Here is a 22803-nt window from a genome sequence, read left to right as displayed (position 1 = left end):
ATTGTGTGCATGAATAGTTCCGGAATAATGTAGGTAGTGATTAAAGAAGTGCAGACTCCAGGTCTGTGGGCCTTGGGGAGAACCTTAGGGGGTCCAGTAAGACCGATTGAAGGAGGAGAAGATGAGTTAAACAAATTTCGTTGCTGTTTAGTTTCGTTGCTGTTTAATTTTCCTTGGAGGCTGATCAGAGCAGATCCATATGTTTGCTTCAATTTGGAATTGCAGATTTTGAAAAAGTTTTTCTCACTATTTGATTTAATCTATCCTAACACAGATTGTCCTATATTCTTTTCAATAAAGCAACTTTTCATCTATCTCTATCATATCAATCTGATCTTCATTTGGGAAATATTACTAGCTTCCATGTCACCAATGATACCATGGAACTTAGAGACAGTTTTCTTAAAGAAAGAACAATGGGCAGTGATAGCACATGTGGTCTGTCCACTCCCTGTCCCCTAGGTCTCAGAGAGGCTGGTTTTGATTAGAAAACATATTCTAAAAGAAGGTAGACAGGTCATCATCAGTGGACGGAGGCAGTGGTTCTCAACCTGTGGGTCACAACCCCCAGAGTCAAATGACCTTTTCACAGGGGTTGTACATCAAATATTTATATTATGATTCATAACAGTATCAAAATTACAGCTATGAGGTAGCAACAAAAGTAATTTTATGGGTGGGGGGAATCATCAAAACCTGAGGAACTGTATTAAAGAGTCACTCATTAGGAAGGCTGAGAACCACTGAACTAAGGGATCTATATCGTCAGACTGATTATGCAGTCTTTGCCCTTTGAGATGTTACATGGTAGAAATGAGTATTGATAGAATATTGAGAAAGTTGATTCCAGACTCTATGTTTTCACAAGCAAAGCAGTAAATAGGAGATTAAGTTTGTAAAGGATGGTTGAAATGTGTTACTGTACCACTGGATCACTAGGGAAAGGGATTAGAGTTTGAGCTATTTCGATCGTAATTTGTCAGTAGAAAATGAGATCGTCAGAGCATTGTCCTGGTTGAACCTCTCCGGGTGTGCAGAATGAAAACAAGAGCTAGAAGAAAGCAACCTGAATTCAGGTCAAAGTTTCTGATCAAATACAGAGGACAAATGTGAAATCAAGCAAGTGAAACGGTGAAATAACAGCTTCAGAGTGCCCAACAGACAACAGCAGAACTTGATCACTTGGCTCGCAGAACGAGGTCTGTTTACAGTTAGCTCTAGTAAGGGCAGCGATCTAGAAATGTTCTCTGCACCCGAGGAAGCTCTTAAGTTATGTGCAAGGAGACACACTTCCACACAAAAGGTACTTATCCTGAGTCCACGTTGGCATGCACGCCATGGCTGATGCCTGTATGTGTCTAACCTGACCAAGGAGTGATTTCCCAGTGATCTTTGTGCGCTGCCCATGTCTTCATAGATGTTAGTGACCTTTTTTTTTCTTAGTTTCCCCTCAGAAAAGATGGTGTTTTTTTAAACATCATCTGTCAGATTCTAAGATCTTCTATTAATTTTTCTTTTGTAATTGTTTCATAATCATTTAAAAATAGATAGTACATGTGTAGGATAAGGGATTTACAAAGTGAGAAGGCATACAGTTAAAAGACATAAATCTTTCTCCCATCTGTGCTACACATTCATCCACATGTTCTGGTAAGAGAAGAATTAAACGCTGAGAATGTTATTTTATAATATAGTTTATAGATAGTTTCTAATACCAAGTTAATATTTTCTTCTGCACAAAAATATGTCATTTGGACAAGCGATAGTAAACTGAAAATATCTCAATCAGCACTAACTCATCATGTTTTTAGAATCTCATCTAACAAGATCAGATTTGCAATCAGAGAGCAGAGTACGGTGGCGTGCACCTGAATCCCAGATGCTCTCGAGGCTGAGGCAAAGCGACTGCTTGAACTCGGGAGTTCCAAGCCGGCCTGCACAGCACAAGATCCCATTCCAGAAAAACAGTTAGAAAATTAAAAATAAATAGAAGTTAGAAGGGGTTAAGATTTGACATGTCTTGAAAAATAATCATCCAGAAAACAAAGCCAGTTTTGTTTACAGCAATGTGATAGACTTGATGTCTGGGGAAAATCTACAGTTTGTTTGCAAATCTGTCTCAGCAGTCAGAAAGGAAGAGAAAGCAGCTATGTCGACAATGACTTGAGAACACCAAAGAAGCAGAGAGAGGCTGTGCTCAACCTGTCAGGCACTGGTTCTGGGAACTGCAGGTACCCAAAGCCACAGGGGGAAGAGTCAGGCACTTGTCTTAGGTGGAGGGGTGAACCAGGAAATCATGGGGAGCTGCAGTTCCCCACAGGGACTCTCCATGAGAATTTCTCCACTAGAAATTCTCTCCTTCTTTCTGGAGGGGGTGCCTTTCTCTCTTGGCTTTAGCTTTGGTTGGCATAGGGGGAATCGTTGCCTTTGAGAATCCAGTTCCAAGTTTATCTTCATGCAGAGTTGGTGCCCGATATCCACCAGTAGCCTGTGTGGAAGCAGATCATGTGACCTCTAGTGCACTGTGAACTGTATTCTAGGCCCCCTGTTTTCAGCAACAGCATATAAATATCCGCTGTGGAGAAGGACCTAGCCCAGCTTCAGGGATTTCCACAATTTCCAGGCAAGACATAGAACAGACTAAGACTATTTACAGAGTTTAAGAGCAGCCTAGGCTACAGAGCTGAGACTCCATCTCAAAATAAAGAAACTTCACCCCCCCACATATATATGTATGATATATAAATGTTATGTGTGAGCATGTGTTATGTGTGAGTGTCTGTGTGTGTATATTATATATGTTATGTGTGAGTGTGTGTGTATGTGTGTGTGGTGAGAACCTAACACTCATTTAACTGAAGTTGCAGAGATGGGGTTGAAGCAAATGGTAGAGACACACATTTAATTAAGAGATGACAAGAATATTTAACATACTTATGAAAAAATGTTGACCTCATTAGTACTCAGTGAAATGCAAATTTTAACCAACATGAGATACCATTTTCACACCCACTAGCTTGGAAAACTTGCATGTTGCTAATACTGTTTAATCAAAAGAGGGAGGAATGAGACATAGCCTAAACAGTAGATAGTTTGGTGTGTGAGGCAGTACAACCCGACTGTCTTAGTTAGGGTTTTAATGCAGTCAAGAGACACCATGACCATGGCAACTCCTATAAAGAAAACATTTAATTGGGTTGGCTCACTTACAGTTTCAGAGGTTCAGTCCGTTATCATCATGATGGGGAACATGGCAGCATGCAGTCAGATGTGGTACCGAAGGAATGGCTGAGAGTACTACATCTTGCAGGCAACATCAGGAAGTCGAAACCTCAAAGTCTGCCCCTACAGTAACACACTTCCTCCAACAAAGCCACACCTCCTGGTAGTGCCACTCCCTATGAGATTATGGGGGCCAATTACACCCAAACTACCACACCAACCATAGCATTTCCTTAAAAAATTCTACTGAGAGGAGGGACCATAACGTGGAATGAATCAGCAAAGAAGTTCCTTTATTCATTCTGCAAATCTTTATTAGTGCTGGTATTGCGGAGATGAGCCTGGCTCATCATTACACACACACACACAATGTCTTATTTGTGTATGTGCATATGTGTATGCCGCCTTGCACATAAATGTACACACACGCATGTGGAGGCAGCTGAATAGCAGTGTTTCCTCAATCACTCTCTTCCTCAATTTTATTGAGACAGGGTCTCTTACTGAGCCTGAAGCTCGCCGGTTCCAGGTTCAGCTAGACTAGCCTCAGGAGCCCCCCTGACTCCATCTCCCTAATCCTGGGGTTATAGGGTCACACCACAGCACCTGGCTTGAAAATGTGAGCTCTAGGGGATCCAACTCAGGTCCTCCAGTTTGTGCAGCCTGTGCTGTGCTGAAAGAGCCATCTCCCAGCCCTAGTTACCGGGAGCTTATGTAGAAAGAAGGCATTGCTATGTGGGCGAGCACATGGATGAGCCAAGACAGAATAGGAGGTAAGTGGGCGTGGCTTGGTAGGAGGTGGGGTGGGGTGCAGCAGACAGATGGATGAGTGGAGAGGCCCTGGGTTTGAAGACAGTTTCTTCACAGTGGCTGATAAAAGACCAATGTACATCACAGCGATGAGAGGGAACCTGGCTGGGGAGTTTGATAGTCACACAGGCTAGACCAGGGAAGAGAGGGCCTGGAGGTCACAGGAGGGATCTGAGAGTTCACCTAGAACAGTGGGAGCTCTTTCCACATTCTCGGCAAAGGGCTGAAACGATCAACAGAAAGAAGGAGAAGATAGAAGAAATAGATTATCAGCTAGTTATGATGGTCTTCACTGGGAAGTGGTGTTAAAGGCGCTCTGGTCAACTAGAAGAAACAGCTCCTGGAACAGCCTGCTTTATATGAGTGACAGTGGGTTTATACAAACACACTGCCTGCTGAGCTCTGCTACCCCAGCTCAGTCCCTGGGATGTAGGTCCCTGCTCCCCCCAGAAGCACGTGAATTACCGAATGATGCCTACAGCAAGGCTGAATGTGTATTTCTGCTTTGCACCCAGAGCAAATGCTTTCTCCATTGGTGAGAAGTGGAAAGTGTTGTTACCTGCCTGTAAATGAAACAACCGAGTCCTAAGAAGCAGGGAACACAGGGAAGTGGGGAGTGATGTGTGGGTCTTTTCTCCTGTGATGGTGCATAGGAGATTATAAATCACAGAAGACACAGGGAGAGGCACTGATACAAGCATCTTTTCTCCTGTGGCCGTGCATAGGGGGCCACATTCCCATGCTGCAGGTTATGAGACTTCATGTAGTGTCAGTGGCTCCTCCGACCCCATATTCTCTTATTTTAGTGAAATATTGAGTGTTAATTGACACAGGATAGATGGTCTATATTTAAAGCCCGTAACTTGAGTGTGTGCATAGGTATACAACAGTAAAACTACCCTTACCATCAAAAGACTGGCGTATTATCATCAAAATGTCTACCTTTCTGTACTCCTTTCTACCACAGAAAGTTCCAGTTTAAATGGAACCATTATTTTAATCAGAATTCTGGTGTATTTGCTTGACAAGTGGGGAACCTCTCCCCACCCCCAGGGTGTGTGTGTGTGTGTGTGTGTGTGTGTGTGTGTGTGTGGTTTTTTGAGACTGGGTTTCTCTGTGTAGTCGTGGCTGTCCTGGAATTTGCTTTGTAGACCAGGCTGACCTCGAACTCACAGAGATCTGTGTCCCAGACACTGGGATTGACACCAAGCCCTAGAAGACTGCCTGTTTCTTTAAGGGCCCCCTGTCTGACATCAACCCAGAACAGCAGGAGCAGCTGCTTTACAGAGGAAGACCACGGAAGGCCACTCTTCAGAGCCCACTCACATCCTTGATGCGAGGTTTTACAGACAATGTTATTTTTCTGAAAAGGAGTTGTGCTTGCTTCAGGGAAGGGAAAGTCCAGGGAAGGCTGGACTTTCCATGGCTGATCCCACTGTCTCTGCTGTCACCTCACAGATCCTGTTTGCAACAATGAAGAAGGAACAGCCACCACCATGGGCACCTCCGTTCAGAGCATCGAGCTTGTCCTCCCACCCCATGCAAACCATCATGGAAACACGTTTGGTGGACAGATTATGGCATGGATGGAGACAGTTGCAACCATCTCTGCAAGGTTCTCAGGGCTGTCTGGGGATAAGGGCACAGGGAACGTGGCGTGAAGTGGTTTTCCTTTTTGTAAGTTATGGGAAACTGAAATGTGTGTTTTGTAGCCTTCCTTGCTCTGTGCACCAATCCAGGCAATTTTTTCTATGAAGGGAAAATTTGGCTTTTAATCCTCTGGATAAACTCAGTGACTGGGGAACCTGAGAAACAGTGTGGTCAGGATTGGCCGGTAGTTGTCAGCCCATTGTGTCCTACCCCAATCCACAATCACAGTGTCCTGGGACCTTTGTCAGGAGCTGTCAGGATGAACACGACGCTCAGATGGCAATTTTTGTAGAGGACAAACCAGTGTCAAAAAACCACCATCCTCCTTAAATATCCACCTTGCTCCCCCAAATGTCGGAGGCTGTATTCGGACATCTCTACCCATAGTCCTCTTGAGTAGTTTACTTAAGAAACAGGTCGCTTGCTTGTGTAGTGAGCCATCCAATGACTCAATTGTTTGAGACTGCGTGGAGGGTGTTCATCTCCTGTTTTCTCTTCCCTTTGTCTGCTCAGTCGTCTGTGTTATGGGCATCCCTTTCTGAAGTCTGTGGATATGTTCAAATTCCGGGGACCATCCACGGTTGGGGACCGCCTTGTCTTCAATGCCATAGTTAACAACACGTTTCAGAACAGGTAAAGTGTGCTCCTTGTGCCAATTCAGAGCCAGGTGCAAACAATGCTCTCTTTCAGCTGTGAGATGAGGGTAGGAGCTACCCCACAACACCATCCAGTTATTTTTAGACTCACTCAGTATGGACACATCCTTAAGTGTTCTGTTCTGCCCGCGGTCTCTTCACACTCAGGAAACTGTGATGGATTGTTCTGTCCCTTGGGGTGCTGGGAAATCCAGCTGACCCAGGATTGTTCCAATTGGTACCTGCCATCCTAACATAGTTGTTAGTTCTTCCTTTCGGCATCCATCATGGGCTGGTTGTTTACGGCAGTGAGTCCAGTCTGCACCCCAGTTAGTTTTGGTATTCTCGGTTGCAAAGAAAAAGGGCTCCATGTAGGGTTTTCTTCTGTTTTAGATGTAAAACAGAAAAGAGAGTATCTCTGTTTTCTGCCTAACTTCAGCCTTTCATGCTTTTTAACCATAGAAGTGTTGTTTTTAAGGAAGAAAATGTGTTTTGAGCACAATTTAACTCAACTGTCTCCATTAGCTTAAATATGTCAATGGATGTGTGTCCCCGTGGGAAGGGAAAATGGAAGCTGAGTCAGACACTCCTACGAGACCCTCACAGTGACATTGGGCAGCTCTACAGATTTGCTAACATCACAGGAGCAAGACTGGGCCCTTGTCCTCTTGTTGCTTGGTGGAAGGGGAGGCTGACCATGCCACAGTCCTCCTTGCCCACCGCCCTGAATCCCCCTTGCAGCGTGGAGGTTGGAGTACGTGTTGAGGCCTTTGACTGTCAGGAGTGGGCCGAAGGCCGAGGCCGCCACATCAACAGTGCTTTCCTTATTTACAATGCTGTTGATGATCAGGAGGAAATCATCACCTTTCCCAGAATCCAACCCATATCAAAGGTCAGTGGTCACCATGCGAGCTTCACTGACCTGTGAGCACAGAGCTCCAGGTATCTCAAAGAGGTTTGCTTTCTTCTCTGCCTAACTAAGTACAGCGGGCTCTTTCCTCTTCTCCACCCATCACTCTGGTGCTGTACCTCTCTTTACAGTCAGATGCTGCTGTGTAGCAGGTGTCTCCCTGCGTCCTCTTTCTGAATCTGTGTCTCGTGTCTAGGGCGTCCTGTTCTTGATGCTGAGCCACGTTCATGGGCAACCTGTCTTTCTGAACCGGGAATCAACTTAGTGCTAATGCTCATCTCTTCTAAAAACTCCAGAGTGAAATCTGTATGAGTTTAGTAGCAGAAATTTAAAACTCTCCACCTTGAAAAAGAAACGAAAACAGCTGTCCAACTCGCTGAGAGGCTCAGACCCCATGAGGAAGCATCTCAGAGACACAGAATCCCAGTCAGCCTAGGGGAAGGATACCCAAGGACCGTAGTGCCGACGTATTAGAAATTGACTGGTTGTGCTCTTTCTTAAAGGATGATCTGCGACGTTATCAGGGAGCTATCGCAAGAAGGAGAATTCGCCTGGGCAGGTAAAGGACATAAAAGCCTGAGGACTTCATGGGTTTCTCTCCCTCTGATGAGCCTCTGCCTGGGCCCTGTTCCCACATAATGGGAAAGAAAGGCGCTTAATGGTTTCTTAAAAGTTAAAAATGACTCAATCTGGAAATGGTTTTTCCTGATTCTCCTACCAAAGAACTTGTTATTAAACAGCCAACTTCAAATCAAGAAATTATCATGGGTCCTGTATTAAAGCAGAGAGAAGAAAGTTGTTACTTAACCCCTTAATTTTTTTTCAGGAAATATGTTATTTCCCACAAAAAAGAAGCTCCCCCCAGCACACAATGGGATATAAACAAAAAGGTAACAGTGTGGCACTTTGGAATGCTTCATGTAAATATCACACCATCCCAGAAGCAGAAACCTTCCCCAACAGGTCCAGGTTGTATCTACAGGGGTGGGGCGAGAGGGTGAACTGTGTAACCCCCTGTTTCTAATGATGTCAAGCAAGTCATCAACCCCTGGTTGTCCTACTGTCAGGTGTGACTCCGTGGACAGTTGGCGTGGGATGTTCCAAGCTTGGTGTCTTGCCCTGGTTTGCAATGAATGACACACTTATGAACTTAAACCTTTATAGAGCAAGAAGGATTGATTGTGGCTGGGAGCTGGTTAAGCGCACTGGAGGCTCTCTTCCAGAGGGCCTGGGTTTAATTCCCACAGCCACACAGAGGGTCACAACCGTTTGTAAGTCCAGTTCCAGGAGAGTTGATGCCTTCTTCCAGCGTCCACAGGCACTGAGACACCTGAGACATACATGCAGGCAAAATATCCATATACATAAAATAAAAATAAACATTTTTTAAAAGAAGATTTTGTTATTTAAACATTTTGATAATAAAATCTCATGTGGGATCCAAGTTTACTTAGCACACACGTTGTAAGAAGTCCTACTGAAGGGTGTCTGCTTGGGCTCAGGATACCAACTAGAAGCATACACAGTTGATGAGCATATACTTACCTTGTCTGGACTTTGAGATAGAAGTTATACATTAGCAATAGACAGCTTAGCTATACTCAACTTTGACTCAATCTATACCTCCTCCAACACTGAAACAGAAAATGACTGACTCCAAGCTTATATATTGAACATGCAGTTTTAAATTTTTGTGCATTTTAGGAATCCCTAAGCCATGCCAATGTGGAGGCTCTCAAAAACCTGGCATCCAGAAGCGGTTGGGAGGTCACCAGCACCTTGGAGAAGGTAAGTGCCGTTGTTCATGCTGCTCCTGCCATAGCAAACTAAAGCTAGCGTGGTGGTCATGATGCCAAGGCCTATGAGCTGTTCCACTCAAGGGCAGTAGTTTCTAAGAGGCTTCCTTCTAGCCCTGAGCCTTCCAGCGGGATAACTGGAGCACTGACGTCTGTCCCCCACACCCCTGCCTCCGGCAAGCCTGGCTTCCCACACCCCACCTCTTAAGTCTCTGTCCCTCCTGCCCATCTCCCTCCACCCAGGACACACACTTCTCTGTAAGGCCTCTCTTGACTTAATGCTCTTCTCTCTCTACTAGCTCCTTTAGCGTCTCTAAAACTAATTTCTCTTTGAATTCTTTTCTGTCTTGTGATGCTTCATTTGCAGTTGCTCTAAGATGCTATTTAAACCTTACATTGGAATTTAAGTTTTTAATTATCTTTTATTCCAAACAGATAAATAAACCTTTTAAGAAGGAAGCCTTGTCTCGATTTCTTTGTATCTCTCTTAGCTTACAATTTTGGCACATTATCAAGTTGAAATAAGTATGTATATCATTTGGGCCTTAATTTAAGGATATTGGAGGACTCTTGGAAGTCAGTTCCCACATTCACTAGACTCTAAGCTCTAGGGGACACTGATCAGCCATCAAATTCCCAGACCATGGTAGATAGCAGTGCCTGGCAAGATGAGCAGGATAGCCAGGTTTGGGGTATGTCTGCTATGGATGGGTGTTCCCTGTCAATGAAACATTACCCTAGAAAAGAGGCAGTCAAGCATTCTAACTGTCCTGGAACAGTCCACGTTTGTACCTGTTGTCCCAGCCTAACTTGATGCCTCGGGATGAGAATCAAACAATCCTCTCACCTTAGAATCTAAATAAATTTGAAGGTTACTTCCTTATTTGTTTTCAGATCTCACTGTGACTTCTTTTGGGTGTTTCTTTGTTGTATGTTTCTGTTATTTCCTTGTCCGCAGAGCTGAATCCTTCCAGGGTCCTCCTTATGCCCCTTAGATCCAGCTAGGTTGCCATGCCTACTGGGCTCACAATGATGCAGGAACAGGTTTAATAACTAAAGCATTGGTTTCTCACTATTGCTCATAAAAGATGCCTCAGTACCTTCTTTTTTTTTTCTTGGTATGAAATCTGTCTCTCATCTTTTTGCTAGCTTCTGGGAGTTGCATAGAGGCTTACCCACCCCCACCCCAGCCATCTTACTCTGTAGCTGGCCTTGGATCCAGGGTCTTCCTACATTTTCCTCCCCATGAACTTGGATCACCAGGGTGCACCACAGCCAATTTTTTATTCTTATTTTCAATGTAATTGGATTTGAAGTCTTATATTTATAATAAAATTGGACAGTACTTAAGGTTTTAATTACCATTTGATTTTCTATATATAAACTGAGAAATAACCAAAGTAATACAAGAGGCCAGCGATGAATCTAGAAACGGTACACATGCGCATTAAACTGCTCAAGAATAATATCAGGAAGTTGACAAACAGGTAAAATATCATAGTGTTTGACCCACGGGGGCCAGGTCTAAGCTAGGCAAGGTAAGGTACAGACAGACACAACAGCAACAACAACAAAAGAGCCCCCCAAAAGTGTGGTTCTCATCTCTTGCAGGTAGCCTCATGAGTGAAGACAAAGAGAGCCTTCTAGGCAGTGCTTAGCTCTAGTTGAGACCTCCAGGGGAGAAATTGCTATGAGGGGCCTGGCCTGATAGGCATGGATACTTAAGGAGTGACTGAAGTCTGAGGAAGCACCACAAATAGGGTGAAAACAAAAAAGACATAGTTTGCCTAAAATCTTCTCTAAGTAAAAGTCCTTGTCTGGGAAGCTGACCAGAGGGAATCCAGTCTCAAAAGAGCTGAGCGAGACAAATTAGACCCAGAGTGCCCTGCTCATCCCCAGTCCTTGCCATCTGTAGGTGCCTCTATCAACTAGGCCTCTATAGAAGAGTTTCTTCTGGGCGGTAATGGCACACACCTTCAGTCCCAGCACTTGGGAGGCAGAGACAGGCAGATCTCTGTGAGTTCTAGATCAACCTTGTCTACAGAGTGAGTTCCAGGGAAGGCCAGGACTGTTACACAGTGAAACCCTATCTCAAAAAAGCAGTTTCCTCTTCCTGTCTATAATGTAACCTCAAGAATATATTTATCTATTGATACAAAAAGTCTAAAATGTTTATTATTATAGTACTGATTGGCATCCAAACAGTTCCAAGCAGAGCATTGTTATTATGAAAACAGTTTCACTGATGGAATCTGAGCACACTTGCTTCAGTGAGTCTGAAGCTACTCATGTTTAGCTTCATTTCAGATAATAAACTGTCCAGTGTTGGGGGAGGGGACTGCTTGTTGGTTTCCTGCTGCCTGGTTAGCAAGGAGCCGCTTGTTCATCCCAGCCATCCAGAACCAAAATAATCACACAGAAACTATATTATTTAAATAGCTGCTTGGTCCATTAGCTTTAGCTTCTTATTGGCTAACTCTTACATATTAATTTAACCCATTTCTATTAATCTGTGTATCGCCACATGGCTGTGGCTTACTGGCTAAAGTTCCCGGCATCTGTCTCCTATGGCTCCATGGCTTCTCTCTAACTCCACCCTTCTTTCTTCCAGCATTCAGCTTAGTTTTTCCCACCTCCCTACGTTCTGCCCTATCAACAGGCCAAACCAGTTTTCTTTATTCATTAATGGTAATCACAGCATACAGAAGGGGATCCCACATCAGTCCAGTCCTCCCAAACACTGGAGTTGGTTATGAATCATGTCTACTTCCATCCCCATCATCAAAGGGAAGTTGTTTTCTTAGATAACTGTTCTTGGAGAATCTCTCCTTGAAACCAAAGCAGGCTGGATTGGCTCCAGTCCCACTGCTGCATAAGATACCACCACCCAGGCAACTCACAGAAGAAAATGTGTTATCGGACCTAAGTTCCAGAGGGTGAGAGTCCACAGTGGGCGCTAGGAACAGCAGAGAGTTCACATCTCAACCACTGCAGGAGGCAGAGAGAGCACACTGGAAACGACATGGGCTTTTAAAACCGTGAGCCTACCCCTGGTGACACACCTTCTCCAATAAGTCCACACCTCCTGATCCTTCCCAAATGGCCACCAACTGGAGACCAGGGTTTCAAATGCCAGAGACTTATGTGGAGCATCTCGTTGAAAGCTCCACGGTGCCTTTTCTCTGGCAAATTTAAAGAGTCAAAATGGACCACTGCCTTTTTTTTTTGTCTGATTTTGCATCCATGACATTGGTTCAGGTAGCAGGATAATAAGGAGGACTTCCGGCTACTTTTACCTTCTTAGGGAAAGAATAGATGTCATTCACTCATCCTCCATGGATACATCAGTGAGCCCTGTCTGTGAAGGTAGAATTTAATTGTGCCTACTCCTTCTGGCTCAAGGATAAAATGTGTCTACAAGCTGGACAGCCACTCACTGGAAAACTACTGAGTTAATTTCCCGAGGCTTTTACAACTGAGGACCACTCACTGGGCCATGTGAACAATAGGAATCTCTGGTGTCTCTCTTCTGAAGAGGGCTATTCTGAGATCAAGCACAGGAAGGCTGGTGGCTTGTGAGGAAGGAGTGTTAGCTCCTTGCCTCTCACCTGGCGAGAGACTTTGCTGGTCAGCCTTACTGAGCCTTGGTTTGCAAGGCCGATCCCTGCCTTCATCTCCACACAGTGTCCTTCCTGTGTGCCTTTCTGTGTCCAGCCTCCCTTCTCTATAAAGATGTCAGTCATATTGGGCCTACCTTCCTGCAAAATGACCTCATTTTAAGTGAATCATATTGGCAAAGACCCTGCTTCCATATAAAGTTACATTACAAGATACAAGAGGTTAGGGCTCTACCATAGGAGTGTGGACAGCAGGGGACCGTGAGTCAACTCTAAGCAAGTGTTTAGCCCAATGGAATAGTCTCTCCCCACACCTCTGTTCATGACAACCCCAAAGCAAGCATGCGATCAACTCCACTGATTCTGCAGTGTGCCAGCACCCAGGCCTAGAGACGCCTGGTGACCAACCAGCACCCAGGCCTAGAGACGCCTGGTGACCAACCAGCACCCAGGCCTAGAGACGCCTGGTGACCAACCAGCACCCAGGCCTAGAGACGCCTGCTGACCAACTAGCACCCAGGCCTAGAGACGCCTGATGACCAGCCAGCACCCAGGCCTAGAGATACCTGGTGACCAACCAGTAGCCAGGCCTAGAGACGCCTGGTCACCAACCAGCACCCAGGCCTAGCGATGCCTGGTCACCAAGCTTTTCTGTGGATTTTCATTAGCGGACTCCTTTTGGCTCTGTGCTGATGGCAGCCATGCAGGACCCCACCAGGTTTTCTTTGTATCTGGCGAGCACTCATAGTCTAAGCCAGACTTTGCTTTGCAGGCTGGAATTAGAGATACCCATGGCCGGAAAGGGATGTGTTTTTACCTGAGCGAGTAAGCACTTGTTTGCTGTCTAAGCTTCTCAGAGTGGATTTCTCATTTCTTCATCCTCATAGCGAGGGTGGCATTGCGTTTCGATACAGACAGATGTTTCAATAAACGTCAGCTCTTCACAGCTTGATTTCCTTCCATCGGCCTGAGCCCTGTGCTCGGAGCCCTAACCTCATGTTTGTTTGTCTTCTCACAGTTTGTTGCCATGGCAATGATTATAAGATGGAAAATGTTAGCACTAACTTCAAAAGGCCCTGAAAGAGATGGGAGAAATTGAGCAGAATAGAAATGTGCCCTTAGCTCAACACATACATCTGATCATTTTTTTAAAAAAAAAAAACCTCAGGAAGATAGCTCAAAGCCACGGAGATGATATTAGTGTTTAAGTATATGTCAAATGGCTCCTGCTTATCTAACAGACACGATGTATTAGAAGATGGCCTTGCGATTAAGAACGCAAAGAATCCTTTGTGGGGAAGGAACGTGGTCCAAAGGTCCTTTTGAGAAACTGGGTTTGTCCTGGAGATAGGTGGCTTATTTCCTGTGTCCCTTTAGACCACTCAGTTCATGCCTGACACTCAGGGAGAGTCTTGTGGTTCATAGTCTTGTTTCTGGAGCCTGAGGGTAGAGTGGCACTGGCCTGTCTAGCACCCTGGTGGCATTCTCTGTTTTTAGTGTCCAGAGGCAGGAAACACCATGGAGATCAAGACAGAAAAGCTTTTGGGTTTTATTTTTCATGAAAAAATGATGCAAATAAACCCACTCACGTATTATTTGGATGGCACAGAACTAGCATCCTGCCCAGGCTTCTGGGCACCCAAGACTGAAGAGAAATGGTTGTTGTTTGGCTTCCTTAGTATTCAGATGAGCGGATAGGTGCCATAACTGGTGCGGGCTCTTGTGATTCCATGCTCACGTGTGTGCATGGGCATGTGTATGTGAGTATCTTTTAAAGCAAAAATATATCTTCTTCCTGTAATTTAATTTTTTTCATATCTTTTAGATAAAAATATATACCCTGGAAGAGCAAGATGCCATATCTGTTAAGGTTGAAAAGCATGTTGGCAGTCCAGCCCACATGGCTTATCATCTCTTGTCCGACTTCACAAATCGGCCTTTGTGGGACCCCCATTACATGTAAGAACAATTTTTTTTCTTAATCAAGTCCGACCCTGTAGGAAAGATAACCTCAGCTGTATTTCATCTACACTGCCCAGTGCAGGATAGATTTATTGTTTCAGGAACATAGAGACGTTTTAGAGTTTGCTTTGTGCACACCACTGCAGCAGGTGACACCGAGATGTGCAAAGCAACCGTTGTCAGACTCATCTCTGTGGCCCACATCTTCAAATGTGATGCTGTTACTATTGCTGAGACCCGGCAAGGCTGCCCTGACAGCCCTGTCCAGACCTGCCATGGAATCCAGCTCGGCCAGGCTCTGTAGCACACACTCTTTGTCTTTTCCATATAGCCTCATGGCTCTTGGGAAGGTATCCAGTGTCTTCCCAGACTTCTTTTCCTGTGAAGTCATGAGTAGAAGCCAGCAGTGAGTCCTGGAGGAAGGCTCCACCTGCTGCTCTCTCTTGAGTCTCTCTTGATGATCTGATCATGCTCTGCTCCCGTCCATCCTCTCTTCCCCCACCACTTTCTGTCTCTTCATTCCTAGAGCTATCTCTTCCATCCCAACTTTGCTGGCATATGGTTGGTCACACCTATTCATAGGTCCCAATCCACGTATTTAAACACTCTGGATGAAAAGTGTGTGTGTGTGTGTGTGTGTGTGTGTGTGTGTGCGCGCGCGCGCATGCACATCAAACATGCAGATTTCTCTTACTTTTTTCTTTAAATAGTATAGCAACTACCAACATACCGTTTACATTGCATATATGATTTAGAGATGTTTCAGAGCGTACCGGAGGGCATGTACGCGTTACAATGAAAATACTGTGTCACTGTATGCAAGGGACTTGAGCATCAAAGGTTTGGGTGTTGCCACAGGTATAGGGATGACTATGGAACTGTGAGCTTTGTTGGCTACCCTGCAGTGACAGATTACACAGGGTCTAGCCTCCAAAGCTACAGAACACTGCAGCATCTCAAAGACACCTTGTCTTCCAACGAGTTACTTTACACGTAACAATTCTGCTTAACTTGATAGACCACTGAAATTGAACATGAGTGGAGAAGCCAGTGAATTCATTTAAATTTATCCAGCGTCTCTTGTATATCTACTGACAACTTGAGGTCTACATCAAGCGTCTGTGTTTAGCTCTCACAATAACCCCTCAATACTATTATCCGCATTATACAGATGAATAATAAAATGACTTGTCTACACAGTGCTGCCACTAAGCAGCAATCTGAGGGTCAAAGCTTCAAAGTTAGTTTCCTTCGAGGGTATTACACCTGAGTGCTGGCCCCAGCCTTATATCTCACTCGCCTCAAAATGTTTTATTTGATCCTAGAAAAAGATAATTTTGTGAAAGCTTATTGCCTTCCTTTGGAGTTTTGAGGGAAGTGACCTTGGAGCCAGACGGCTGGCACCTTTCCATCGTGTGTAAAATTACTCCTCCTGAGCAAACAGCTCGTTCCAAAGTCAGCCTTCCAGCAGTGGCGGAGGGGGGGGGGGGGTTGGCAGTCAGCAGGACAAGTGAAGATAGATGTCAAGAAGGAGATCATGCCAATAGATAAGCAAAGCGGTAGGAAGCATGTCTGATTACTGCTCTCTTCACACAGCTCCTGTGATGTCGTGGACCAGGTGGGTGAGGACGACCTGATATATCACATCATCTGCTCTGTGGTAAACGGCGACAAACCCAAAGACATCACCGTGCTTGTGTCGCGACGAAAGCCCCTCAAAGACGAGTGAGTACACACAGCTCCGGGTGCCCCCGGCACTGCCTCTAGAGACTAGAAATGAATGGCCATGAAAACAGAAGAGCCATCATTGACGTTTCCAGTCCTTAGTCATATTCATCCGGGTTTTCCAAAGTAAATGAACCTTCAGTTACCATTTTATCACTGTACTCACGCATCGTCAACTGTGTGCCGAGGGCCCACAAGAACGCTAAAGCTGCCTCCTTCTGCTCTGTGTGGACTAAAATGAGTAGGTGAAAAGCCTCAAGGCCTCTCGTTATCAGTAAAGTCAGCGGAAGGAATGACAGCACCGGAAACAGAGGCGTTACAAAGGCCGTGCCGCATCAGCCATCCAAACTGGCCCACTGTGTGCTGTGGGCTGGGGCCATGGGCCAGAGTGTGAACGTGGCCTTCCCATGTACCCTGGACCACACAGAGCATGGAATTGAAAGAGCAGTGTGCCCAAATAATCCCCCTACACATGGGCTAATAATGTATACAGGTGTTCAATGTAGCACCTTCTATTATGTCAAAGTATATAACAAATACACTGATGTCTAGCTTATAAATTATGATAAATCCACAATGCAGAACAGGGAGTCACCTCCAAGGAGGACAAAGTAGTTATAGGGGCACATATATAAAACTTTCTCTAGACATTTGTTGTTCAGTGGAAAATCAAGTTGTGGGCTGTATTTGCAAGGAGATTTTATTTGTGTTACAATCTGCATGTGTGTTTTCTAATGCTGCTTGGGTATAGTGATAAAATCCAGAGAGCTGCATGTGGAAGCTGGGAATGGCCACTGATGTGGCGGGAAACAGGATTGCAGGGATTGTAGCAAGAACAGGCTAAGGGCCACTTTTATTGTCTAGCCGATGGCATTCTTCATTGCTTGAATGTTGATTTTCTTTTTAATTGAAAAACGACGAGAAACTGAAATCATAACCCTTTCGGGCACACTAAAACTTGAGTGATTCCGGGCTTGTGCCTTGTGAAGTTACCTTTTTCCCTACGTCTGATGGTCTCTAGAAAGAAGGGCTTGTTGTTTGTTTGTTTTAACCTTAACCACTCATCCAGAGGAATCGAGATTTCAGAACTCACTTATATCGGGACAATAAAGTTGCCCCATGGGCTGGGGATGGAGCCAGTGTTGGAGAACTTGCCTAGAACCACAAAAGCAAATTAATACATGCCAATATAAAGGTCTGTAGAAATATACTGTCTAACAGTCCTCTCATGTGGAGTTAGGACATATGCTCCTGTCTTTCAGTAACACTTACATCGTAGCAGTGAAGTCGGTCTCCCTGCCGTCCATCCCAGCATCTGCACAGTACATCAGAAGCGAGGTCATATGTGCAGGCTTTCTCATCCAGGCGGTCGACAGCAGTTCATGCACCGTATGTTTGATGAAATATTTGTGCCTACATTTATCCTCACAGAAACGGGAGCACCTCTTCATTCCCCACAGATCTCTAATTAATCATAGTCTTAGAATGTGTGTTCTCACTAAAAAGACTCCTTCCAGAGTTCACCAACAGTCTCAGTTGTTGGAAGAGGGCCGCTTGTTGGTTCCTGGCCACTAAGCCCCAAAATAATCACACAGAAATTATATTATTTAAAACACTGTTTGGCCCATTAGCTCTAGCTTCTTATTGGCTAACTCTTACATCTTAATTTAGCCCATTTCTATTAATCTGTATATCGCCTGTAGCTGTGGCTTACTGAGTAAAGTCCTGGCAAGTCTGTCTCCAGTGGACTACATGGCTTCCCTCTGACTCCGCCCCTCCTTCTCCCAGCATTCAATCTAGCTTTCCCCACCTACTTAAGCCCCACTTACTATAGGTTCAAAGCAATTTCTTTATTCATTAATGGTAATCACAGCATACAGAGGGAAATCCCACATCACTCAGTCTCTTGCTTGAAAGTTCTCCAAGCCAATAAAAACTCAACCTGTTGTATTTTCTCTTTGGCACAGGTAGCGTACCTGAATCGGATATCAGACAGCATCCTCCCTTACTTTGCTGGCAATATTGGTGGCTGGTCCAAATCCATTGAGGAAGCTGCAGCTGCTTGTATAAAATTTATAGAGAGTGCTGCTCATGACGGACTTAAAAGCGTGTTATAAATGGTCAACTCTCAATGACCTGTCCTTCAATGTCCCAGGTTTAATTCCAAGCATCCTTGCCCTTTCATTTGGCAAGCTTTGGGGCCATACAAAGATGTAGTGGCAGCCTAAGCACAATGCAGTTATGAAGATATTAAAAACTAACATGTTTTGGTGATTTGGATCTGAATTATAAGGCCTCGAAAGCCCCACTCTACAGACATTGGGAAATTGCCTGGATGCAATACTGCATGATCTATAAAACATCACAACATTGGTTAAAACTCTCATGGACATCTCCAGAATACAGTTCAATGTATATTTTGCAATGATGTGTTTATAAAATATGAAATGATGGCAGGCTTTAAGCTGTTTAATAGTGTTTAATATTTTTAAGCTGTTTAATATTTTTCCATGGGCAGCAGATGTCTCTGTCAGGGGTCTCTGAGAAGATGTATTCTATGTTTTAGAACTTTAAATTAGAAAGCATTAAAACATAATGGAATTCAATCGATTTTGGTAATAGGAACTACTTTACTCTTGTCATTTTGCATATATTCCAGGTAGACGGCCAATTTAGTATCTATGTCTATATATAGGCACACCAAGCACCTGTAAAGTGTGATATTACAAAGAGAATATTAAGTGAGCTCTTCTTTATAGCTGTCCCATTAGCACTTTATCCCCTAGACTTCAACATTTATCATTCTACATGATGATGGGTCTTACTTAACTCATAAGACAAACAGAATGTGTGAGGTAAGCCCCCTTCAAAGGATGCCTTGTCCAAACTGAAGATCTCCAGGAGAGGTGGGAGCAAGGGACAGGCTAGGGCCATCCTGCTGTGAGCTCACTGGGTCTCTGCCTTCACTCTCCTGCCTCCTTCCACTTGCCCAACTGTATAGGCTAGGGCTGGTTGCAATTACGTTTGCCTCACTGTTTCAAGTTTTTTCTGTATGTAAACTTTAGGCTTTGGAATTCTATAAATTATTATTTATAAGCAAAAGAGTAGATACATGGAATAGCACCTTCTAGAACTAAAAGAACTTCTGAAACTACTTTATATCCTCAAGGGTGATAGAATTAGTGATAAAGAGCTTATATTACACTACAACTTAGTGTCTTAAGATCTCAGACTTCCGAATGAAGATACTTCTAAATGCTGTATGCAGAGGTGTAGGAGGAGGTCACTTGTTGGTTCCCTGCCGCCTGGCTAGATTGGACCCGAAATAATCACACAGAAACCGTATAAATTAAAACACTGCTTGACCCATTAGCTCTAGCTTCTTATTGGCCAACTCTTATATTAATTTAACACATTTCTAGTAATCTGTGTATTGCCACATAGCTGTGGCTTACCAGCTAAAGTTCCCAGTGTCTGTCTCTGGTGGCTCCATGGCTTCTCTCTGACTCCGCCCTTCTTTCTCCCAGCATACAGCCTAGCTTTTCCAGCCTCATTCTGTTCTGCCCTTACCATAGTCTCAAACACAGTTCTTTATTCATTAACCAATAAAAGCAACACACAGAGGCTTGGTCTCTGAATTTAGTTGGTGGAATGTTTTCCTGGACAGAAACAGAAATATTGTATCTTTTCCTGACTCACATTGAGACATAGGGATGTTGTCCATTTCAGTTTGCAGGGTCCACCTAACCCAGGAGGGACAGTAAATGCATAGCACTGTCATTCATTCTAGGTTTGTTCCCATGCCACGTACTTATAATGAAGTCTGGTTGATAAGTCAGAGTTTTTCAACAGCCTTTAATAAAATAGGACCATCATAACAATAGGCTATAATAAAAGCTGTGAATATGAGCTTCCTCTCAAAGTATCTTGCCATGCTGAGCTTACATTTCTCCCCTATCCCTGAGATGAATAGAGATGACACAGTATCTACAGGCACAGATATGCTAAGCAGAGTTGAATTTTGTAGATACCGTGACACAGCATTAGCTGCTGTTGGCCTTCTGTCTTGAACACAGGCACTGTAGTATTGTGACCAGAGTATTGAGTGTCTAACAGACTGGCAAGGAAGACATTATAGATTCACTGGATGTGAAGATGGTGCTCCATTCTGGCAGGACTAATTTCAACACACTACACAGAATGCTGCATACTACAACTCACTTTAGTAGAAGGTGCAGGCCGCATCCCGCTGCCTGGCTAGCTTAACCCCTGAAATAATCACACTGAAATTGTATTAATTAGATTACTGACTGACCCTTTATATCTAGCCTCTTTTTGGCCAACTCTCACATCCTGATCTAACCTATTTCTACCAATTTGTGTATCACCACGTGACTGTGGTTTACCAGCAAGATTCTAACCTACATCTGTCTCAGCCCGGAGATTCATGGCATCTGTCACTCTGCCCTGTTGCGGGAGGTCCTTCCGCTCCTCCAGCCAATAGCCGCTGAGATACCAGCCCATTGGGGCATGGTCTCTCTCTTTAAAAAAGCGGCCACTTCCCTCCTCGCTCTCTCTTTGCTTCCTGCTCTGCTTCCGGTGACTAGACTCCTTCCTGATTGCGCAGAGGGCTGTTGTCTGGGACGGTTATCTGTAAGTTTCTTCCCCTTTAAATAATTACCACCCTATTAATCATAATTCCAAACTGGTGTGGGATTGTTTGTGATTTACGCCTTCATCACTGCCCTTCTTCCCAGAATCTTGTTCTGTCTTCCCTGCCTACCTGAGTTCCACCCTATCAACTAGGCCAAGGCAATTTCTTTATTCAACCAATGAAAGCAACACAAATACAGAAGGACCTTCTACACCAGCTCACCAATTGTTTCATTGTATATTTTCCATTGAAAATTTCCAGACTGGTTAGCTGGGTGACAGGGTATAGTCTATAGTCATCCATATCCCCTGATGTGATTGCCATTAGCCTCACACATTCCTTAAAACTGCATGAATTTTAAGCAGCTCTTCAGCCACACCAGCCCCCTTTTACGTACTGCTGGTCACCCCACGTGGGTGGCAGCTGAAACGGGAGGTACGGGTGTGACACATGAGTCCGTCTCCAAGCTCTGTTCAGTTTGTCCCCATCTTATGACACAGTTGGGCCCTACTGTTTCCCCAATTTCACCCAACCTCCTGCCAAACAATTCCTTCTAATCTCCCTAAAAGATTTTGTTCTATGCTTCTGAGCAGAGATGTAGAGTCCATCTGGCTGGTTCAGGATCATCAGCACACCCTACACTGGTGTTCTTGCTTAGGATCCCTTGTCTTTATACACTTTGAAAGGATGGCACAGGAAAAGACAGTGGCATTTTGGGGTCTTCTGAGTCTACTTCAAAACTAAGCCCACTGTCCAAAACAACACTACAATTCATTCCAGTTGTGAAGCACAAGAGCTCTTGAGTTTGCATTGTTTTCAAAAACCTTTTTAGGACATTTTATTTATTTGTTTTGTGTGCATTTGTCAGATAGGTGGGGGTGGGCGGCACATGCTGCTGCACCAGGGTGGTCAGAGAACAACTTGGGGGAGTCAATTCTCTCCTTCCACCATGTGGGTTCCAGATCTTGAACCAAAGTCATAGAATTTAGAGGTAAGCCCCTTTACCCAATGAGCTAACTTTGTGGACTATGCATTTCCTCTTTATTATAGGAATATGTCTGCCCTTTCTTCCATTCATACTACTGAGATCTTTTTTGCTAGGCATTCTATGCTCTGTGGTTTCTGCAAGAAATTGGAATTTACTTGTTATACCATAAATAAAATGAATAAATAATATGCAATGTTGGAAGGCCTGCTATCCGGGAATATAAAGCAGGACGAGGGAGATGAGATGGGAGGGTTGACTCTAGGGTGCCTGGGGCACCTGAGCGTAAGCCAAAGACCCAGAGGGACACAAAGACCCGTGGCTGCAGGACAGACCCCAGCGCAGGGTCAGTCATGGCCAACTCCCAAGGACAACGCTTATGGCTCATTCTAGGGAAAGCAGAGAACCAAGTAAGACTACAGCAGAGTGACAGATAATTAAAAACAGCTGAATATAAGACTACATCTCTTTGCCCTCTAGTGCCCCCGGCTTCAAGCAAACGTGGATGTCCTAAGGTTAGCAGCTGACTGGTTTAACAGACGTCACCTTGCTGGGGAATGAGGACAGGAAAGTTGTACTTGGCTGGGGGAGGATCTCGCAAGGTCCTATCCCTAACTAAGGGATACTGGCACATGATATCTACCCAGGGAAGGAGAATGTGTCTTGTCTTTTTTTAGGGGGGTGACTACTGGCAAGCTGTCAGTACTCCATGTTCCCACACTCACACACATATGGACAGCACTAATTGTACTTAGTGTGTTATTTAAATTAAACAAACACACACAGGACACAAGGGAGTGATGTTGGGAGGCTCAGGAGGAATTAGGTGGGAAAAAT

At 44.5% G+C, this 22803-nt stretch overlaps 1 protein-coding gene across 2 annotated transcripts in view; it reads left to right on the top strand.

Annotated features, from left to right (window-relative positions):
- The window catches only part of Acot12 (acyl-CoA thioesterase 12), a 37512-nt gene extending 18575 nt beyond the window's left edge, over positions 1-18937 (top strand). Inside the window, exons 6-15 of one of the 2 annotated variants that reach the window (XM_041663496.1) lie at positions 5491-5647; positions 6196-6315; positions 7059-7209; positions 7731-7786; positions 8054-8117; positions 8932-9015; positions 14466-14599; positions 16199-16327; positions 17590-17716; positions 18295-18937. In XM_041663496.1, coding sequence (XP_041519430.1) covers positions 5491-5647; positions 6196-6315; positions 7059-7209; positions 7731-7786; positions 8054-8117; positions 8932-9015; positions 14466-14599; positions 16199-16327; positions 17590-17716; positions 18295-18444 — 1172 coding nt within the window. In that variant the 3' untranslated portion in view covers positions 18445-18937. The remainder of the gene's footprint in view (positions 1-5490; positions 5648-6195; positions 6316-7058; positions 7210-7730; positions 7787-8053; positions 8118-8931; positions 9016-14465; positions 14600-16198; positions 16328-17589; positions 17717-18294) is intronic. The other variant, XM_041663497.1, reaches the window with a different exon arrangement.
- The last annotated feature ends 3866 nt before the right edge of the window (positions 18938-22803 follow it).

This window comes from Microtus oregoni, unplaced genomic scaffold (assembly GCF_018167655.1).
Source record: "Microtus oregoni isolate MIOR12 unplaced genomic scaffold, Mior012 000014F_ref0000157, whole genome shotgun sequence".
Lineage (NCBI taxonomy): Eukaryota > Metazoa > Chordata > Mammalia > Rodentia > Cricetidae > Microtus > Microtus oregoni.
Note: the sequence above shows the minus strand (reverse complement) of the source record. Positions and strands in the feature narration are given on the sequence as shown.